Genomic DNA, 17,921 nt, shown 5'->3' with positions numbered 1-17,921 from the left:
ACTTTTCTTTGTTTCATACGGTCTCAGAAGCTCAGCTAAATACATAGGTGCAAAGCCATTTAATGCTTTATATATCAATAATACAATTTTAAAATCAATCCTATAATAAACAGGTAACTAATGTAGAGAAGCTAAAACGTGTAATGAAATAACTTTGTGTCATTAATCTGACTTCAGCATTCTGCACTAATTGTAAACGTGATAAATTACAATGATTCAAAGAAGAAAACAAGGCATTACAATATTCAAGACAGGAAGAAATAAAAGCATGAATAAGCTTCTCTGTATCCTTAAAATTCAAAAACCGTCTCACCTTACAAATATTTCTTAAATGATAAAAACAAGATTGAATCAATTTCTTGACATGAAATTCAAAATTTAAATTAGTATCAAAATAAACACCCAAATTTCTTACTACCTGTTTATTATTCTGAAAAACACTTTTTAGAGCAAGCTCAATCTGATTACTCGATCTCTGACCAATTATAACAACTTTGTTGTTTTTTCAGTATTTAACTGCAGAAAGTTTAAAGCCATCCAATTTTTAAATCAGTTAAACATGCTTGAAGGACATCCAAACTATTCAGATCTTGGGAACTCAGTGATAAGTATAACTGTAAGTCATCTGCATAACAGTGAAAATTTATATTATGTTTTCCGATTACATCACCTATTGAAAGCATGTAAATTGAAAACAAAATTGGTCCTAAAAGGGATCCCTGCAGAACTCCACATAAAATTTCAGTACATTGGGATACTTCATCTCCAACTGACACTACAAATGTCCTGTTTGATAAATAAGACCCAAACCAATCCAACGCCATCCCCGAAACCCTGACCCATGTTCTCAATGTATTAATTAAAATAGAATGGTCAACTGTATCAAAAGCTGCAGTCAAATCTAGTAAACCTAACACTGAAGAACGTTTAACATCCATGAAACCTTTCCATTGGACAAAAAGTGGAAAAAGGTTTTTAACTGTTCTGTTTAACTTGAAAACTCACTTTTGGATGCTTTATTTTTAAAATTTTGGATTATGTTGATGGCCAATGTGACAAACTACAGCTGTGTAAACTGATTTAACAAATCCACTAAAAATCACCAGGAGTTTAAATTGAAAATTTACTATTAAAAGTGAAGAAATCTAGCAGTATTTCTTTGTAGATGTTTCCTGGTTTGATACTTTCTATTCAATGCAAATCATGCATGAGAACATCTTACACATATACATAAATAGTAATTACATGAGTAGATCAGTAAGATATGGAACTTAGTGGGCTATATTTATCATTGGACACTAGTTTACCTAAACAAACCTGTTAGTAATTACACATACAAAATGCAGACACTCAGTGGAGAGAGTGACAGAGAACTGCTTACATTAACAATTCAATGGGAGGAACAATGACATGCTAATTCTGGTGGAAAAAGTTGTGAACGTGTAGGTGTGTTCACTCCATTACGAAGAGTTGTAATGTCCTCTCAGTGTTACTTTTTACAGTGTTACAAGCCCACTACTATGTTATGTTAAGGATTTATTTCTTGTAACAATGCTATAATCATAAACGGTCATGGCATAAAAGATGAAATAAATAATGATGATGAATCTTCCATTAGGATAAATATTCTGTCCCCAGGTTGATTTTAAAGGATTTTTATTATTATTATTATTATTATTTTTTATGATTTCAATAGAATTTTACCTACTTCACATTTAAACTATGTACTCTGTTGTGCTTTTTCAATTGTCCCTTATTTTTAAGATTGTTGAAATGCTATGCATTTGCCACAGTTCCTCAATTTTGGGCATGTCTCTCACCCAAACTTCTCAACTTCCCTTCTAAATTGTTGTTGTGGCATTATCAAAGAAATTAAAAAATAAATTAAGATAAAATGTAAATAAGTGAGAGTTTGAAGAACAGAAATGTCATTCTTTTTTTTAAACTTTGACAAAATGATCTGAGAGATTTAGGTGTCCTTACCAAAACTGATTATTTCAGTAACAATCAATTCAGAAACAATAATTTTATTTTATTTATTTATTCAAAAATCCAAAGTTAATTGCTAACTCACTTAGCTGCTGTGCTAGCGAGTCCAACTTTTAGTCGATTTTTCGACAAAAACTCAAAAAATGCTGTACCATCGACGTCATACCATCACAACAATATCAAAATCAACAAAAGCAAACATCAAAATCTACTTAAAGCTTTATCAAGGCCTGACTTTATTTCAGGACGTTAGAATTTAAAAAAAAACAAACATACTTTAAAGAAGTTTCTCAATATTTCAAGTAGTTAAAAGTTTCTGTAATTAAAAAAATCCATCATAAATGAATCCAAATATAGTTAAAATATCATTATAATATGATTTAGGTAGATATCTGTATAAAGTATTTTTATTTATATATATACATATATATCTTCCATAAATTGAATTGCCGTCTTAATCTCCAAAGGAAAGACCGATTTGGATTTGGATTCGGTGCATTCGCAACGCGTTCATTTGGGCGTGCGAAATTAAAACGGCTCGTTAATTTCCTCACTTCGTGGCACGGGTTGCGGGGGGTCAGATGTGAAGCACCAACCCGGCGACAACATCGGGTGCCACATTTCGGTGGTCTTGAACATCCATTGCACCTTTGCGCAACAGCCGCTTCTCCGCCGAGAGGTCCTCGCGGTGCACAAAGGCAGCTTCCGAGAGGGCAGCGTCAGCGCGAGAGGCGAGAGAAACCACCTCCGGACCGCGTCCGACCGTTTCGACTCGAAACCCAGCGTTGTTTTTCCAAAAGGTAAGAACTCCGCAAACACATCTCGGCTGATTTCGACCGCGGGAGTTGCCCACTCGGGCCCGGAATCGTGCAGCGGGCCAGTGTCGTTTCCTATCCTGCGCGAGCGTGGTTGTTCTCAACAGAAAATGGCGTCACCGTTCGTGCTGGCTGTGCAACCGAGGAAAACGCACTTGTTCCGAGCGCTTAAATCGGAGCGAGAGTTGACTCGGACTCGCCACGACCGTCCGCGGAGATAGAGCGAGTCCACAGGCCTACTTAGGCGCGAATATGGCACTTCATAACAAAACACCGAAGAGAAGAGGACGCGTAAAGGCGGAAGGGTCACCAGACCTGTGCGCCAAAGCGGCTTCGGGAAGATGGCACAGCGCCGCAAAGCGCAGCATTTTATCATTCGGACGTGCCCTATAATCGCGCAAATCCTCTCGAGCGTGCTCGGTGTGTGACTCTTTGAGGACGCGATTTCATATTTTGTTGGGTTTGGGTTCGGAAAGCACTGCAAGTTAGTGGCAACGTCGTCTTTTGTATCAGGCTCTCGCCTCAGCCCGCCTTTACGCCGCACTCGCTCCCTGGTAAGCATCTGTCCTTCTTGTGCCGCTTTAAAGCTCCATTCTGCACATGGGCTCTCCTTCTCCATCAAGTTAATCTGGCCCATTGTGGTCCGCAATAGAGGAATTTTGGCCTGACAATGTAACCGTGTAAAAGAGATTTACAGAATAATGGAGCGATGCAAATTGCCTCACGAAAACGCTAAATAGCCTGAATCCGAATTTGAAAAACCCCGGCGATGTAACCTGCGCTTACATTTTTAAACAGTTTGGCTAAGTAAATGAACTGTGTATGCGCCACGACGTGTCTGAATTGCGCATAGGGGAGAACGCAAACCACTGCTTTTCCAACAGGTTTTAGAACCACAGGAATAGCCCAGGATAACGCAAACGCACAGTTTTCGGTGTTATCCGAGGGATAGGCTAGGATAGAGTCTCTCTTTCGTGGTCAGATGCCTCTCTTTATCAACTGTGGACTTGGTGATGCTCGTGCTGCCGATGGCTTCGCGCGTTCCCGCACACATGCATCCACAATCTTCCATCACAAGGCAGTCAAACGTGTGTTAATACGTCTATCCTGGTCATCCAGGCGTTCCTGTTGGATGTGTTCGCTTTAATTTGGAGACTGTCAGTGCTGGATTTGGGTATGGAGTTTTACGTTGTCCTCTCACATCTGGCCCCTTGTGGCCCCAGTGTGTTTTGATGGGGGCTTTAACTCTTTAAAAGTAAGTTACTTTAAAAGTGCGCAGATGTACTCTCTAACTGCATGTTAATGGATGCACTTGTAAAAGCGTGATATAAAATGATGCTGTACGTTTTTGTCTGGTAAGTGTGCTCGCGTGACCACGCAATTCTAAACAACCGTAAGATCTGGATTTTTATTGTACGATTATTGAAAACATCATTTAATAACGATTTGAATGGCTATAACGCGTTTAATACCAAAGCTTTAAGAGGGATTGGCGCAGATCGCGTGTCTATTATTTTAAATTATTATTTTTCCGGTCACGTGGCCAAATGTCTCTGATGCATTTGGGCGGCGATGGTCATCTCGAGACGTTCTCGGTTGTTACGCGTGCACTCGCACACATATAGTGTTACTGGTATTTCTTCAATTGTTATTAAGTTCGCAAAGTAGTTGTTTAGGCACGAGTGCACGCGGATAGTCAGATGTACACCCGACTTATTGGTTTGCCAAACACAACACGACTCACTCGTATCGAGCACTTTTGCTTAGCATCAGCTGAATCGCGTCATATAAAAGCATGAAGCTGGTTTTGTGAAGCATAATTAATGTTCATTAGTACGGTTGGCCACGGACACGTGCTCTTTCGTGCACCGCTTGCGACTTCCTGCCTCGCGAATGTTTTGGGCAGGACAGTCAGGTGTAACGTCCTTCACAATCACAACACGTTATAGATTTCATTTGCGTTTTTATGAGCAAACAGGTTACGTTTAAACATCGGGGACACGCCGAAGCACATCAATGAATTACTTTTTATCATAACTACAGTTTCCGCCCAAACAGCACAGTTACAGCTGCCTTTACGCTTTCGACTATAAAGAGAGAGTTGATAAGTACAGTCGAGCTCTAGTCACGCCACAATACCATTTAAATGAATGCAAAATCTAACAAATGTAGAATTGTAAAGAAATGAAATATTAATATGAAATGCATTGCCTGCATGTTAAGCTACAATCTGTTGAATAATACATAAGTTGTAGCTGTTATGATTTTTCGGTTATTTGGTAGTTTTTTTTAAGCATTCTTAAGTTTTTCAGGCATGTTCTTAGTGGCGTTTTAACCAGTTTACCATAGTTTTACTGTAGTGACATTGTAAGTTATTATGGTATTTTGGCACAAGCGATGTACGTTTTTGTAAGTAAATGTAGATTATTCATTTGTTTCCTCTCAGATGTGTGTAAAGTTGGAATCTAAAAAGTTTTGTAAAAGTGACCGTAATCTATATTTCACAGTACATTTTTAGACTAATTTGAATAACATTAAGAGTTCATGTCGACATGATTTTGGAAAAGGTCCGATATATTAAAGGGTTAGTTCAACCAAAAATGAAAATTCTCTCATGTTGTTCCAAACCCGAAGACCCTCGTTCATCTTTAGAACACAAATGAAGACATTTTTGAGGAAATCTGAGAGCTTTCCGCTCAAATTATCTTAACTTGTGTTCTGAAGATGAACAACGGTGTTACGGGTTTGCAACGACATAAATTTTCATTTTTGGGTGAACTGTCCCTTTAATATTTAAAACCTCTGATGCAATTTACTTTCAGTTTGTCCTGTTGTCAGGCATTCTCCTTTCCATTACATCTGGGCAGTTATGATGTTTGTTTGATGCATGACAGACATTTCCATAATTCATATTGTTTTGTCCTTTTTAGCACATAAGCGTTATGCCTCATCTTGACATTTATTTCCTTGGTTAATGTGCGGTGAAAGGTCTTCATCATCACACGATCATCACAGCGACAGTAATGTCTGTTTGTCTTTGTCAATCCCTGCATAAACAACCAACTTAATACAAGCAAATATTTCTAGGTGTATGTACAATTTTTGATGTTGTATCTGCTTTTGCTGATGGAGAACTTGTTGCAATTTCAGGAGGCATGCAGGAATAAAAATCATTTCTCCATCAAAAGCTTTGCGAAGAAACAGCTCTGCTGATTAACTTTGTGATTTGTCTTTTAAGTTCATAAAAGAGGCTTCTGAGATGGAGGCTACTAACAGCGAAGATCAAGGAAGCCGGACTAGTGACAAATGCTGCCAGACTGAGACACTTCAGGCCTGCTGTTGCCAAACAACAGAAACCCCTCAAGAGCCTTGTGGCAAAAATCCAGGTAGGAACTAAGCACCTTAAAGTCAACATGAAATCAAAACTGACCCCGTTTCCCTTTTAAATACACATTCCTATTCTTACTATGCATGATTTGTCATTGCAAGTTAATCAAAAGCATATATATATTTTTTTTTCTGATTTGTTTTTTTCTGAAAGTTTTCGGCTGATTTTTGGTAAACAACGCCCACTTTTCAATATCCAATGAATTCTAAATGGATAAACTTCTGCCTACATTCTTTTGTTGTTGAATATCCTGTTGCACTCAGAAATACATCCCATTACAAAAGTAAAATGAGTTGAGAACGTTGGACTTTCATGGTTCGGATGTATTTTATTGATAATCCGATGCTGTGTTATCCCCTCTTGCTGATATCTGTGCACAATCAGAAGTAGTTGCCAACCCACATGCATTGTAAAATCAAGATTTATGTCTTCTCTGCGCATTTATTGCAGAGATCTATCAATGTAGTACGATTTAAATGCAATGTCTTGTGGCGACTTGGTTGTTAATGTTGGACAATCACATTCCAATGTGTTTACCACATATTTCCATAATTATCAATGCTGGAATAAGATTTCTAGCTCAGCGGGTTGTTATTTGTGTTCTACAGTGCTGCTAATTTCAGTGACCTGGAGTTGTTTGTCTTTATAGTAATTTATGGCCATAAATAAAGACAAGCTGTTCTGAAGCAGAGAGGATCACATATACTTGCTGATATTGAGATGCAGATCAGATAAAAGTTGAATTCAAGAGAATCTTTCTTGTTGAAAAATCTAGCTTGTAAAAAATATTTAATACACAATTACCCCTGTTCATTATTCATTTAAAGGTGTAAACACAAGCGAAAATAAATGTATGAACAGTTATTTGTGATGTTTAAAAAAATATCAAATATTCTAGAAGCAAATGCTGTCTCTAAGTTTAACATTTTCTTTAATTCAAACCTGCGTTTACTAACTTTTCTAGTTTCCACTTTGACAAAACTAGTTATAGTAAAATTTCCCCACTAATGTGAAATGAAGAAATTATTTAAATATTTAAATGTAAAGTTCATTCAGATTGGGGGAACTATATATATAAATAATGTTATAAGTTAGAGAACTGTGGACACAGATGGTATTAAATAGCCTGTTTAATTTACTATGTAATATTCTCATCTTTTCTCGTAGTTAATGTAAAATGCTCCATATCTTTCAGACACCTGGTGTCAGATAAGAAGGTGTAACTTCCACATCTTCAGAAGTCCCCGTAGATTAAACAGTTTTACCAGGTGACTCTCAGTTGGTAGATTTTCTTGGAAAGAAATAAGTTGAGATCATTACTATCAGTGTACTATAGAATTGCCTTAAGGAACAATGACAGAGTCTTGCAGGTGTCCAAAAGAATGATGGAGTGTTGCAAACCAAAAGATGCTTGTGTCCGTGGGGAAATAGATCTACTATTTTATTTTTCCTGGCCTCGGTTCAGCCCTCACTTCCCTCCAGTCTTTGTTGAACATGTCTCTGATAACTAAACACTGAGTAGTTTCATCTAGACAAAGGTTTTTTTTTTTTAAATTTGTTTTAGTTTTTTTTAAAGATTTACATTCTGCTGGTTTATTTTGAAAGCCTTAAGGCAAGAATCCCATTCACATATTAATTGCTGTTATGTTCTTGTGATGAATGCATCATTCATTCATTCATTCAATGGAATTACAATTATTTTAGCAAAAGATAATAGGAACTTGAATTTAAGATTTTCAGTTTTTTTTTTCTTAAAAGATTTCCTCAAGATTCGACTGCCTTTACATAGTAATTCTACATTTTCTTGTGCATTTGCATTAATCACATTCAGAATGCAATTATTCAAGCATTGAGTTTATTCCTGTAGTTATTATCCTGGGTCTGTATATGTGTAATCCATCCTGCTGTCATGCACTGAAGTTGGTATCATGTGTAGGTGAGCAAAGAGTAGAGTTACACGTGGCTTTAATTCGAATTAAAATGTAAATGAAAGGTAGAAATGCACCCCGGTTGGAATAATGACGTTTTTGGGGTGTGAAACCAAAAGGAGATGTGGTGTCCTCTTTGTTATTTGTATTTCCATGGGCACCCCCTTTTTTGATGGCGTTACTCTCCCTACTTTTACCTCTTATTGTATCCACTTTATTCTTCACGTAAAAACAGGCGTGGCCATTAGTAATTTTATGATGAGTCTTTCTTCTGTTCTCATTTGCTTCCAGCTATTTTTAGCTGTACAAAATCGCTTGTTTCACTTCTTGATACTGCAAATGAGTGTGTCTTACCATATTATTTTAGTGTATTATCTTAATTATGAACACAGTGGTTTGTAGTGCAAACAGTTTTACCGTTTACTGCACATTGTTATTCTTCTCATTATTTCCCTATAGTGGCTAATGAACCACAAGACTCGCCCATAGGCTTACTTCTGCGTTTAGGAATAAGGTGGATACAGATTGAAACCATTTGCTCATACCTCAATGGTGGAACTGCAACAGAAGATTGATGTGAAAACTTGTTTTACATAAAGCATAATCTAAAGTTTTGTTTTCTGTTTTAGTCCATTCGATTGAGCCCGGTGATCCACCCCTGCTTCAGCAGCAGCTCCAGACCTCCAAGTCGGGAATTCATCAAATCATTGAGTGTTTTCGCTCAGGTACTTCAATCTCAGAACTTTGATCATTCAGTAAATACATTTCATGTAGACTTCTTTTATTCACTGGGTATGGCATTTTGCCAGCGTCTAAGCATTTTCTGTTCTTACTGAGAAGTCAAAAACTATGATGAGTGAGATTCCCCCAAATATATTTTTCTTACATAATGTGTTTGTTGTTGCTTAATAATAACTGTTTGCTTTCAATATGTGCTGTTATTGCAGGTACAGCTCAACTCAAACACATGCTGCTGAAGGAGGTTGACACCATATTTGAGTGCAAAGTCTGTCGAAGTCTGTTCCGTGGTCTACCAAATCTGGTCACTCACAAGGAGCTCTACTGCTGTTCCCGACAACCTCAGTCAGATGGTTTGTACATCAACTTAAGCGTTCTGACTTATGAAGTGATCAGACTTGTGAATTTTTCCCAGTGAAAAACAAAACCGAGGCATATAAATAAAAATTGTCTTTGCTTACCTTTATGTTGTTTGAAGCAATACCCTTGAAACCACCCACAACACTGTATAGCTTTGCATTGGACGAGCACCCACTCTGTGGTGCAAATATAGTTTAAATTTGTACACAGTTGGCCCCATGAATAATAGTGTTATTGATAAGATTATAATTTTGTGACGCTATTACTTTCTACAGAGCCTTCACAAGGTGGGCAGAGCCAAGCTATCAAAGAACTTCTTCAAGCCATCTATCCACAGAAAGACCAAGAAAAACATGTCATTCATGTGGAGCCCATTGAGACAAACCCTAATGCCGTGTTCCAACATGTGGCACTAGTGGAAATTCCCGACATGCCAGAAAACCCAGCCCCTACACCCCAGACTGTGATCCCGGTACCTGCGAAAAAAAATCACCGCAAATCTATTTTGGCACCCAAAAAGGTCCAACAGTCAGATTTTGAAGACGAGATGGAAACTGAACCTGAAGAACCTCCTGTTAAAGAAGGTCAGAGCTGCGAAGAGCAAATAAATATTGAGCCGGTAGAAGGGGAGGAAGAAGAAGAGGAGAGTACCGCCTCTGAGGTAAAGGAGATGAGGATCTCTTGCTGCCTCTGTGGAAAAGACTTCAGCTCCAGACACAGTATACGACGCCACTGCCGGAAGATGCACTGGCAGAGGATGGAGGAGTTACGCAAATTTACAGAGACGCGCACAGTGCCTATCAGCCTGCTGTCTATGGTGAAGGAAAAGCATACTGTTGAACCACCATCTTCTCCTGGGAAGAGTTGCCCAGTGTGCAAAAAGTCCTTTGCCACCAAGGCCAATGTTCGTCGCCACTTTGACGAGGTTCATCGTGGTTTGAAGCGGGATTTGATCACACCGGACATTGCCACAAGACCAGGCCAGCCTCTTTTACTTGATGCTAGTCCTCCTTCTCCAGCGAAAGCACCAAGCTCTCCTGTGAAGCAAGATAAGACAAAGCACAACCTGACAAATTGTCGCTGCAAGCTGTGCAAACGCAAGTACAGCTCCCAACTAATGCTTAGGCGGCACATGCGAATCGTTCATAAGATGCCCATACTAGAAAACGGCTCTCAAAAGGCCAAATCAAAGCACGGGAGAAGAGATAACATTTTCCCCAAGAAAGAGTCTCTGTCCAAAGCATCAGAAGATGATGGAAACCAAAGTGTGAGATTTGACTTTAAGAGGATCTACTGCTGGTTGTGTAAACGTCAGTTCAGTACCAGTCAGAACCTGGGCAAGCACATTGCCGAGCTGCACACCGATGGAAACGACAGCATCTACATCAAGTTTTACAGATGCCCCATCTGCAGATATGAGTCACGCCGAAAGCGCGATGTGATCCGCCATATCACAGTGGTGCATAAGAAGTCATCACGCTATCTGGCTAAGGTTATGCCTGCCTTGGAGAACCGGGCAGTGAAGAAACCAGCTGATGCAGTCTTGAGCAGCGCAACCAAGAAAACAAATTCAAAAGAAGAGGGTAGCGCGAAGCATAAAATGCAAGACCCACCAGCTTCTCCTAAAAGTTGTCAACAAGATCCCCTTGTTTCTTCCAAAGCGAAGAAACAAGAATCCTCAACATCTCCAAACACTCGAAAGCATTCTGCTCTAATGTCGCTCAACACAGGCAAACTCGAGTCTCCGCTTACACCAAACAGACAAGACAAGAACCTTCAAGTGTCCAAGAACCCACATGTCACCCGCAGTCATAATGTTATCAAGGGGCCACCCATCACCAGAAGCCAGGAGACCTGCACGGAGGTTAGGGTAACGAAAAACTTTTCCCTTCACGCCTGCGATATGTGTGGCCGGGCATTTGCCAAAAAGGTTTACCTGGAGACGCACAGGCGGAGACACAGGACTGGCATCGCAAGTGGGGACAAATTACAAGGAAGAAGCACTCGATCAAAGGCCCTCATTTGGTAGGTTGATGCCATTCAAAAAGCATCCTAAGATTAGTAGCGTTGCTTGCTAAGGCGAACCTTAAAGCCCCTAATCCAGGGATCTCTAACCCTGCTCCTGAAGAGCTACCGTCCTCCAGACTTCAGTTCCAACCTTGCCCCAACACACATGCCTGTAATTATCAAGTAACCCTGAGCACCTTGATTAGCTGGTTCAGGTGTGTTTGATTGGGGTTGGAGCAGAAATCTGCAGGATGGTAGCTTTCCAGGATCAGGGTTGGAGTCCCCTGCCATAACCCTGAAGTGTTAGGGGCCGTTCACATATTGCGTCTTTTGCGTGCTCAAATAGAGAAATGGAGAGTGACGCGATCGCGATGCACCTGCGGTCACGATGGCCATGAGGTGCGATGCACTCGTTTTTTCCATGCGGGTCTGCACCACAGCAAAAGATGAAAACATGTCAACTTTTCAGAATGCTGCAAGCGCACCGTGAGTCATGTGACAAGAACCAACCAATCAACTTCACCTTTTCCGTAACGAAATTGAAAGCTCAGCTTAGTTGAGGGAACAGCTGATCATAGCTGTACAGAGATACCCATTATTAAACATGTGACATATTCAGCAAAGGATAAATGTGAACGGGACATGTGAACGGCCCCTTAATCTTTTGGTTGTAACTTGTCCCATTCTGTTTGCATTACAGACATTAATGGTACCCCACGTCATGTGTTGTTTTGAGGTAAAATATGTTATTATTTTTTTCAAGTAATTGGACTTATAAAAAAGGCGGGAAAAATTCCTTTAGACTTAAAGTGTCATGAAACCTGAAAACACATTTTTTGAGATGTTAACATATATGAACAGGCACATCAGTGAAAACAACAATATCACTCATTATGTCTATTATTAAGGAAAAAGTGGTTATTTTTTCATTTTTGGAGCAATTTCATTTGTATGCAAATTTCATTTTTTGTGAAATTTTGTTTGTTGTATTCGTGAATTTGGAGTGGTGATTGGCTGCCGTGGCTGGAGAGTACATGTCTATGTCATCAGTTTTCCGAGCTTTTCTCAGTATTATTCATGAGAATTAACTATTATGATCCAATCACTGCACTGTATTATGCATGAGGTCATCTTACAGTGGAGAATTCAAATCATGAAAGAGCTAAGGGCTGTCAGTTAATTTCTGTAAGCATGACTTGAGAAACATGAGAAAGCGGTTTCTGAGCTGAATGCCGCGATGAGTTTAACAACACTCGTGCGCGGATCATAGTTCAAATCCAGCGTGATTTAAGTTTATGTGAACATGTTTCATATTCTCTCGTGCTCCAAACATGAAGAAAACCGATACAGCGGTACGTCTGATCATGAACTATTGTGAAGGATTATTGTGATACACAGCAAACGATACAGTTCAAAGTAAACAAAGTAACTGCCTTTATTCTTTCAGTTTTAAAGATATTTTAAATTTCATTCGTCGGTTTAATGAGTGTGTTGTAGGTCTGTTTTATTTTTTCTCCCCTCTTCCCACCCTATACACTCCCACTTTTCCACAGTTTTACACCGGCACTTTTTCAGATGTACGGTGTAAAAGACCAGTGATGAAACGGGGTTTCATGACACTTTAAGCCCGAGACAAAAGATTGGCATCGTGAAACAATCGTAGTGATTTCTATGATCGTGGCTCCTAATTGTCCTGTGTCATACAGTGAGAGAGGTTCAAAGACGGCCGTTGTGACCAAAGATAGCCCATGATCATTTTCTACCAGTGTCAGAAATTCAGCATGATCATTGCCCAGTGTGTTAGCTGTTACAACCCACGTTTACTGACCAGCCAATAAAAATGTGACATCAAATCAATGGGACATGGAGCTAAAAAATAAAACTGCTTACCTCAAGCTCTTATTCCTTCCTCTTTCGCCACTTCCACTTTTCTTCAGTGAAAACATGAAAACTGCTAAAGTGTGAATCATCATGCTCTTTTTGTTTTTTACCACTAGCGCATGCCGATGACATTTTATTCTTCTGTAGTAGCGTGTGTCATAGCCAGGGTTGCCAGGTTTTCACAGCAAAACCTGCCCAATTGCTACTCAAAACAAGCCCAATCGCATTTCGGGTGGGGTCCCCTGGTAAAAATCATGTTCCGGGGGGTAAAATACACTTTTTTTTGGTAAGGTTCACCGGGTAAATTTTGCACTCCAGGGGTTAAAAATCACGTTGTTGGGGTTGCTTCAACCCGCAGACATGAAAAACAACCCGCGGCAACAATGTTAAAATAGCCCAATTCCATGGGAAAACCACAGACTTGGCAACACAGGTCGTAGCGTACAATAGGTGTCATCATTGTACAGTCTACACACATGTTGTACCCAAATTTAGAAGAAGCATGTCACACAGTGTGATCTGCAATGATCTTATAGGATTGCTAAAGTCGTGCAGTGTGTAAAAGGCTTAACATTGACATAGGAACCTGAGCTGTATCTAGGAACCAGAATATCATGGAGACTTTGGGGTTGGAGTCTTTTGACCACCTAGCAAATCCTCAGTACGCACCCAGAACACCCTAGCAACTACAAAACAACAACCTGGTAACCACCCAGGACACTTTAGCTTAGGGGTGTCCAATCCCGCTCCTGTAGGGCCAGTGTCCTGCAGAGTTTAGCTCCAGCCAGCCCCAACACGCTTGGTTAGATGTTTCTAGTTGGTTCTGGTTCAGTTTAATTAGAATTGAAGCTAAACTCTACAGGATAGTGGCCCTCGAGCAGAATTGGACATCTGTGCCTTGGCGTAATTGCGGCGAGTTTTGTACTGGGAAGCACCACTCACAATATCTCCCGAAAATGTAAAAATTTTGTTCAAAATGCTGTTGGAAGCAAGTTACAGAGCACCACATCCTGTAAATAACACTGAATAATACTTGGTAAATATTTTATACAGCCATCTTAAGTACTCCTAAGAAAGCACTACTTAGTGTTCCAAAAATAGTGATCTTGGACTTTATTAAAGGTGCTTTCTTAGGCAAGTATCACTATTACTGTTCCTCATATTTATCATTGGAGGTTTGCTTTAAAACCTTTTCAGATCCATTGCCATTTGAGGAAGTCTGCTTTAAACCAAAGTACTAAAGGGTTGGTTCACCCAAAAATGAAAATTATGTCATTAATTACTCACTCTCTTGTCGTTCCAGACCTTCGTTCATTTACGGAAACAAAAATTAACATGTTTTTGATGCATTCCGAGAGCTTTCTGACCCTCCATAGACAGCAAGGATCCTAACACGATCATGGCTCAGACACGTAGCAAGGAGATCGGTAAAATAATCCATGTGACATCAGGGGTTCAACCGTAATTTTACGAAGCTACAAGAATACTTTTTGTGTGCAAAGAATACAAAAATAATGACTTTATTCAGCAATTCATCAGCAATTCATCTCCTCCGCGTCACTTGGAGAGTATCACATACGTAAACAACGTATGTTGTTCTGTCTCAGCAGCACCGTACACGGATACGCTGTTTATGATGTTTACGCTTTGGTCTGAATGTAAACAATCCTCATGCATGCGTTGTTTACGTATGTGATTCTCTCCAAAATGGTGCTACAAGGTGACGCGGAGGTGACAAATTGTTGAATAAGGTCGTTATTTTTTTCTTTGTGCACAAAAGTATTCTCGTAGCTTCATAAAATTACAGCTGAACCCCTGATGTCACATGGATTATTTTAACAATCGCCTTGCTATGTTTCTGAGTCTTGATCGTGATAGGATCCTTGCTGTCTTTGGGAGGGTCAGAGAGCTCTCAGAATTCATCAAAAATATCTTAATTTGTGTTCTGAAGATGAACGAAGGTCTGGAACAATATGAGGGTCGTTTTCATTTTCTGGTGAACTGTCCCTTTAAGACTAAGTTGGGCCAGTAAGCAACCGCCCGGAATCACTCTAGCATTGTTGTGGGATTTTTTGCATGGGCAAGCAGTACTGACATTTCCTTCAGAAAACGTCGAGAATTAGTTGTTTCATTTCTTAAACTTTTAAGTGGTTTCTAGGGATCCAAATTGGGCACATTTGGTTTCAGTTATTCTTTTGTTATCCAAGCCAGTGTTGCCGCAGTGCTTATTTTTCTCATCACATGCTCAGACAAAGTCTCTAAGGTCACTGTTATAGGAATTACTCTCTAATTTAAATTCCTGGGTACAGATAGTATCTGAGAGGGATTCCCCATCGTCTGCTTTCTGTAATAGATATGTAGAGGCGGTGAACTTTTACACATTTTGCCCTGACCTTTTAAACTTCTGGCAGCCTCCAGTGGTTTTGCCCACAGAATAATGATGATTGAGATTTTTCTAAATGCCCATTTCCTTAAAGTGACAGTTCACCTACAAGTAAGAAATTGCTTTATTTGCTCACTGTTGTTATTCCAAACCTATAATCTTAATAAATGATTTTTTTTTAAAGAATGCTGAAGGAAATTGTCAAACAGCATGATGTCAGAACATTAATTCATTGGTGAACTATCCTATTAACATCTTCAAACTTATAGAAAGCACACACACCTTTTCATTTAAATCATTCCTGTTATTGACTACAGTATGTTATTATATATTTAATGATTATCTCTCACTCTTTTTCTTTCTTTCTCTCCATCTAGACTGTTTTTTCTCTGAATGCATAGCACATTTGCACTGGATTCCATGGATGGGTTTATCTCAATGCGAAAGAAGAGGAAGGTATATGGACTGACTTGTGGGTAGAAAACAGAGGATAACCTTTGCATAAAGGGGGGGATGAAGGAGTTCAAAAAACGGAAGTGCACCAAAAATGTTATTCCAGCTTTTTACACTGGAGGGCGCTGATGTAAAAGAATTGGTATCCACCCTCCAAAAGGAGATTGATCTTCAATTGATTTTGACTGATTGACGAAGTAAAACAACTCTCAAAATGAATTTTGATTAATTGGTAAATGGATTATACCATTATTTTTTGTATTCTCTCTGACAGTTTGAAAATACACAAAGAATGTTTCATCAGTGGACAGACGTAGGAGATCGCTCTGTATATGTATAGCATGTCTAACTAATGTTAAATATTCATAAGTAGATAAATTAATGTAACTCTGCTTCATATTTTCCTGCCATGTGTTCATCTCTCTAATCAACTATGGATTGAAATGCTGCTAATTTGTTAGAAATGTACTTTCTTCTACCCTTTAAGTCAAAGCCTACATATTAAGCTGCTCAGGATGTCTTAATTGAGAGCCCAGATTATTATTATTTTTTTTTTAACAGCTTAAACTTTGTGTTTGTCTTTAACGAAAGGTTGCAACTGTGACTGAAATGTAATAGAATACTACTGTATTTTAGTTTGGTAGCCTACTAATAACTAAAGCTAATGAGAAAAGAATTTTCAAGTTTTAGTAGATGGCTCTCATCGTTGCTTTCAATTATAAATAGTTATAACGAAGCTTTTGAGCAAGTAAATTGCAAGTACAGTTTCTTTTAGTTGGGGTGCATGCAGAATGCCTTGATTAAACCCTTTGTTTATGTGTACAATAGGGCTTTATCTAATCGCCAAATCCTAGATCCGTTCTGATGGTGTGCACTCCTTTTTATTTGCAAAATCCTGGTATATCCTTGCTTGCAGTAGGATTTTTGGTTCAAATAAAGATAATAAACACATCCTTTGTCGACTTGTATTCTATCTATCTATCTGTCTGTCTGTCTGTCTGTCCACACATAAAGAAGTCCATTAACATTCCCTTAAAATTTCGCAAGTTTCATTACAAACCATTAACTAGTGAACCTGACATACACAAATTATATTGGGCTAGAAATGATATAAAACTTTTAAGTGACTTACAGGAGAAATCCCCTCGGGGCGTGTGAGACTCATAAAAGAAAATCAAATTCTCAGTTGATATGAGATGAATAGAGCGTTCAACAGAATATTTCTAAACCCTGTATAGTCATATAATCGAAACAAACTCTATATAGTTTTATTGGCAAATGGGTGTGGAAAACAGAATTATATTCATTTTGAAGATGCACAATATGGCCAAGTGTAAATACACCCTGAGACTAAAACAAAACAAAAAACAAATGTATCTATAAATATAGCCTATATAAACTGAACTTTGCACAGGCCTATAGGCTATACACCACTGGAGAGGAATTATCGCCCTTTATTGCTGTCAAAACCCACTTTCTGTTTAGATATGAGTCATTTTTACTATGCAGTGCATTTTCATGGCCGAGATCACACTTTCCACTCCACTGAATATTTTCATGGGGTAACTGTAAAATGTTGCCTGCAGGCTTAGCCTTGCATTAACCAGTCTACTGAAAACAAAACATCAAACAATTTCTTTAAGACTAAAATCACTTTGAATTCATACACTCACATTTAAGTGAACATAGAGTGATTTTAAATCATTTTATTATTTTGTTACGAACGTCTATTTTGGATTGTGACCATGCATGCATGCTATTTGTTGTATTATAACTATATCTATATACTGTTACAGCATTAGTGCATTTTTTTTTTTGGATTATATTTTTTTTTTTTTTTTTTTTAGTTTTTTTTTTGTTTGGTTTTTGTGTTTTTTGTTTTTGTTTTATTTATTTTTATTTCAGTTATAGTTTAGTACTTAAATTTTAGGATGACAATTTTAGAACATCAAGATTTTCATGTAATATTTGTTTTGTTT

General features: G+C 38.6%; 1 protein-coding gene across 2 annotated transcripts; it reads left to right on the top strand.

The window, feature by feature from the left end:
- The first annotated feature begins 4,086 nt into the window (after positions 1 to 4,086).
- On the top strand, positions 4,087 to 16,893 carry znf800a (zinc finger protein 800a). Of its 2 annotated transcripts, XM_042753368.1 has the most exons (7): positions 4,087 to 4,399; positions 6,043 to 6,190; positions 8,750 to 8,845; positions 9,068 to 9,211; positions 9,494 to 11,243; positions 11,926 to 11,961; positions 15,867 to 16,893. In XM_042753368.1, coding segments are annotated over exons 1-6 (2,187 nt in total). In that variant the 5' UTR covers positions 4,087 to 4,351; the 3' UTR covers positions 11,927 to 11,961; positions 15,867 to 16,893. The 2 variants fall into 2 exon arrangements, with proteins under 2 accessions (XP_042609302.1, XP_042609301.1); XM_042753367.1 differs by lacking the exon at positions 11,926 to 11,961 and having other exon boundaries at positions 4,088 to 4,399.
- Positions 16,894 to 17,921: the final 1,028 nt, after the last annotated feature.

This window comes from Cyprinus carpio, chromosome B25 (genome assembly GCF_018340385.1).
Source record: "Cyprinus carpio isolate SPL01 chromosome B25, ASM1834038v1, whole genome shotgun sequence".
NCBI classification, from domain to species: domain Eukaryota; kingdom Metazoa; phylum Chordata; class Actinopteri; order Cypriniformes; family Cyprinidae; genus Cyprinus; species Cyprinus carpio.
Note: the sequence above shows the minus strand (reverse complement) of the source record. Positions and strands in the feature narration are given on the sequence as shown.

What these genes read in the sequence shown, in the direction of transcription:
- znf800a (XM_042753368.1), top strand. Translation starts at nt 4,352, where the DNA reads ATGTCTCTGATGCATTTGGGCGGCGATGGTCATCTCGAGACGTTCTCG. An exon ending in GTCATCTCGAGACGTTCTCG is followed by an intron (nt 4,400 to 6,042) that starts GTTGTTACGCGT and finishes TTGTCTTTTAAG; the next exon opens with TTCATAAAAGAGGCTTCTGA. An exon ending in CCGACAACCTCAGTCAGATG is followed by an intron (nt 9,212 to 9,493) that starts GTTTGTACATCA and finishes TACTTTCTACAG; the next exon opens with AGCCTTCACAAGGTGGGCAG.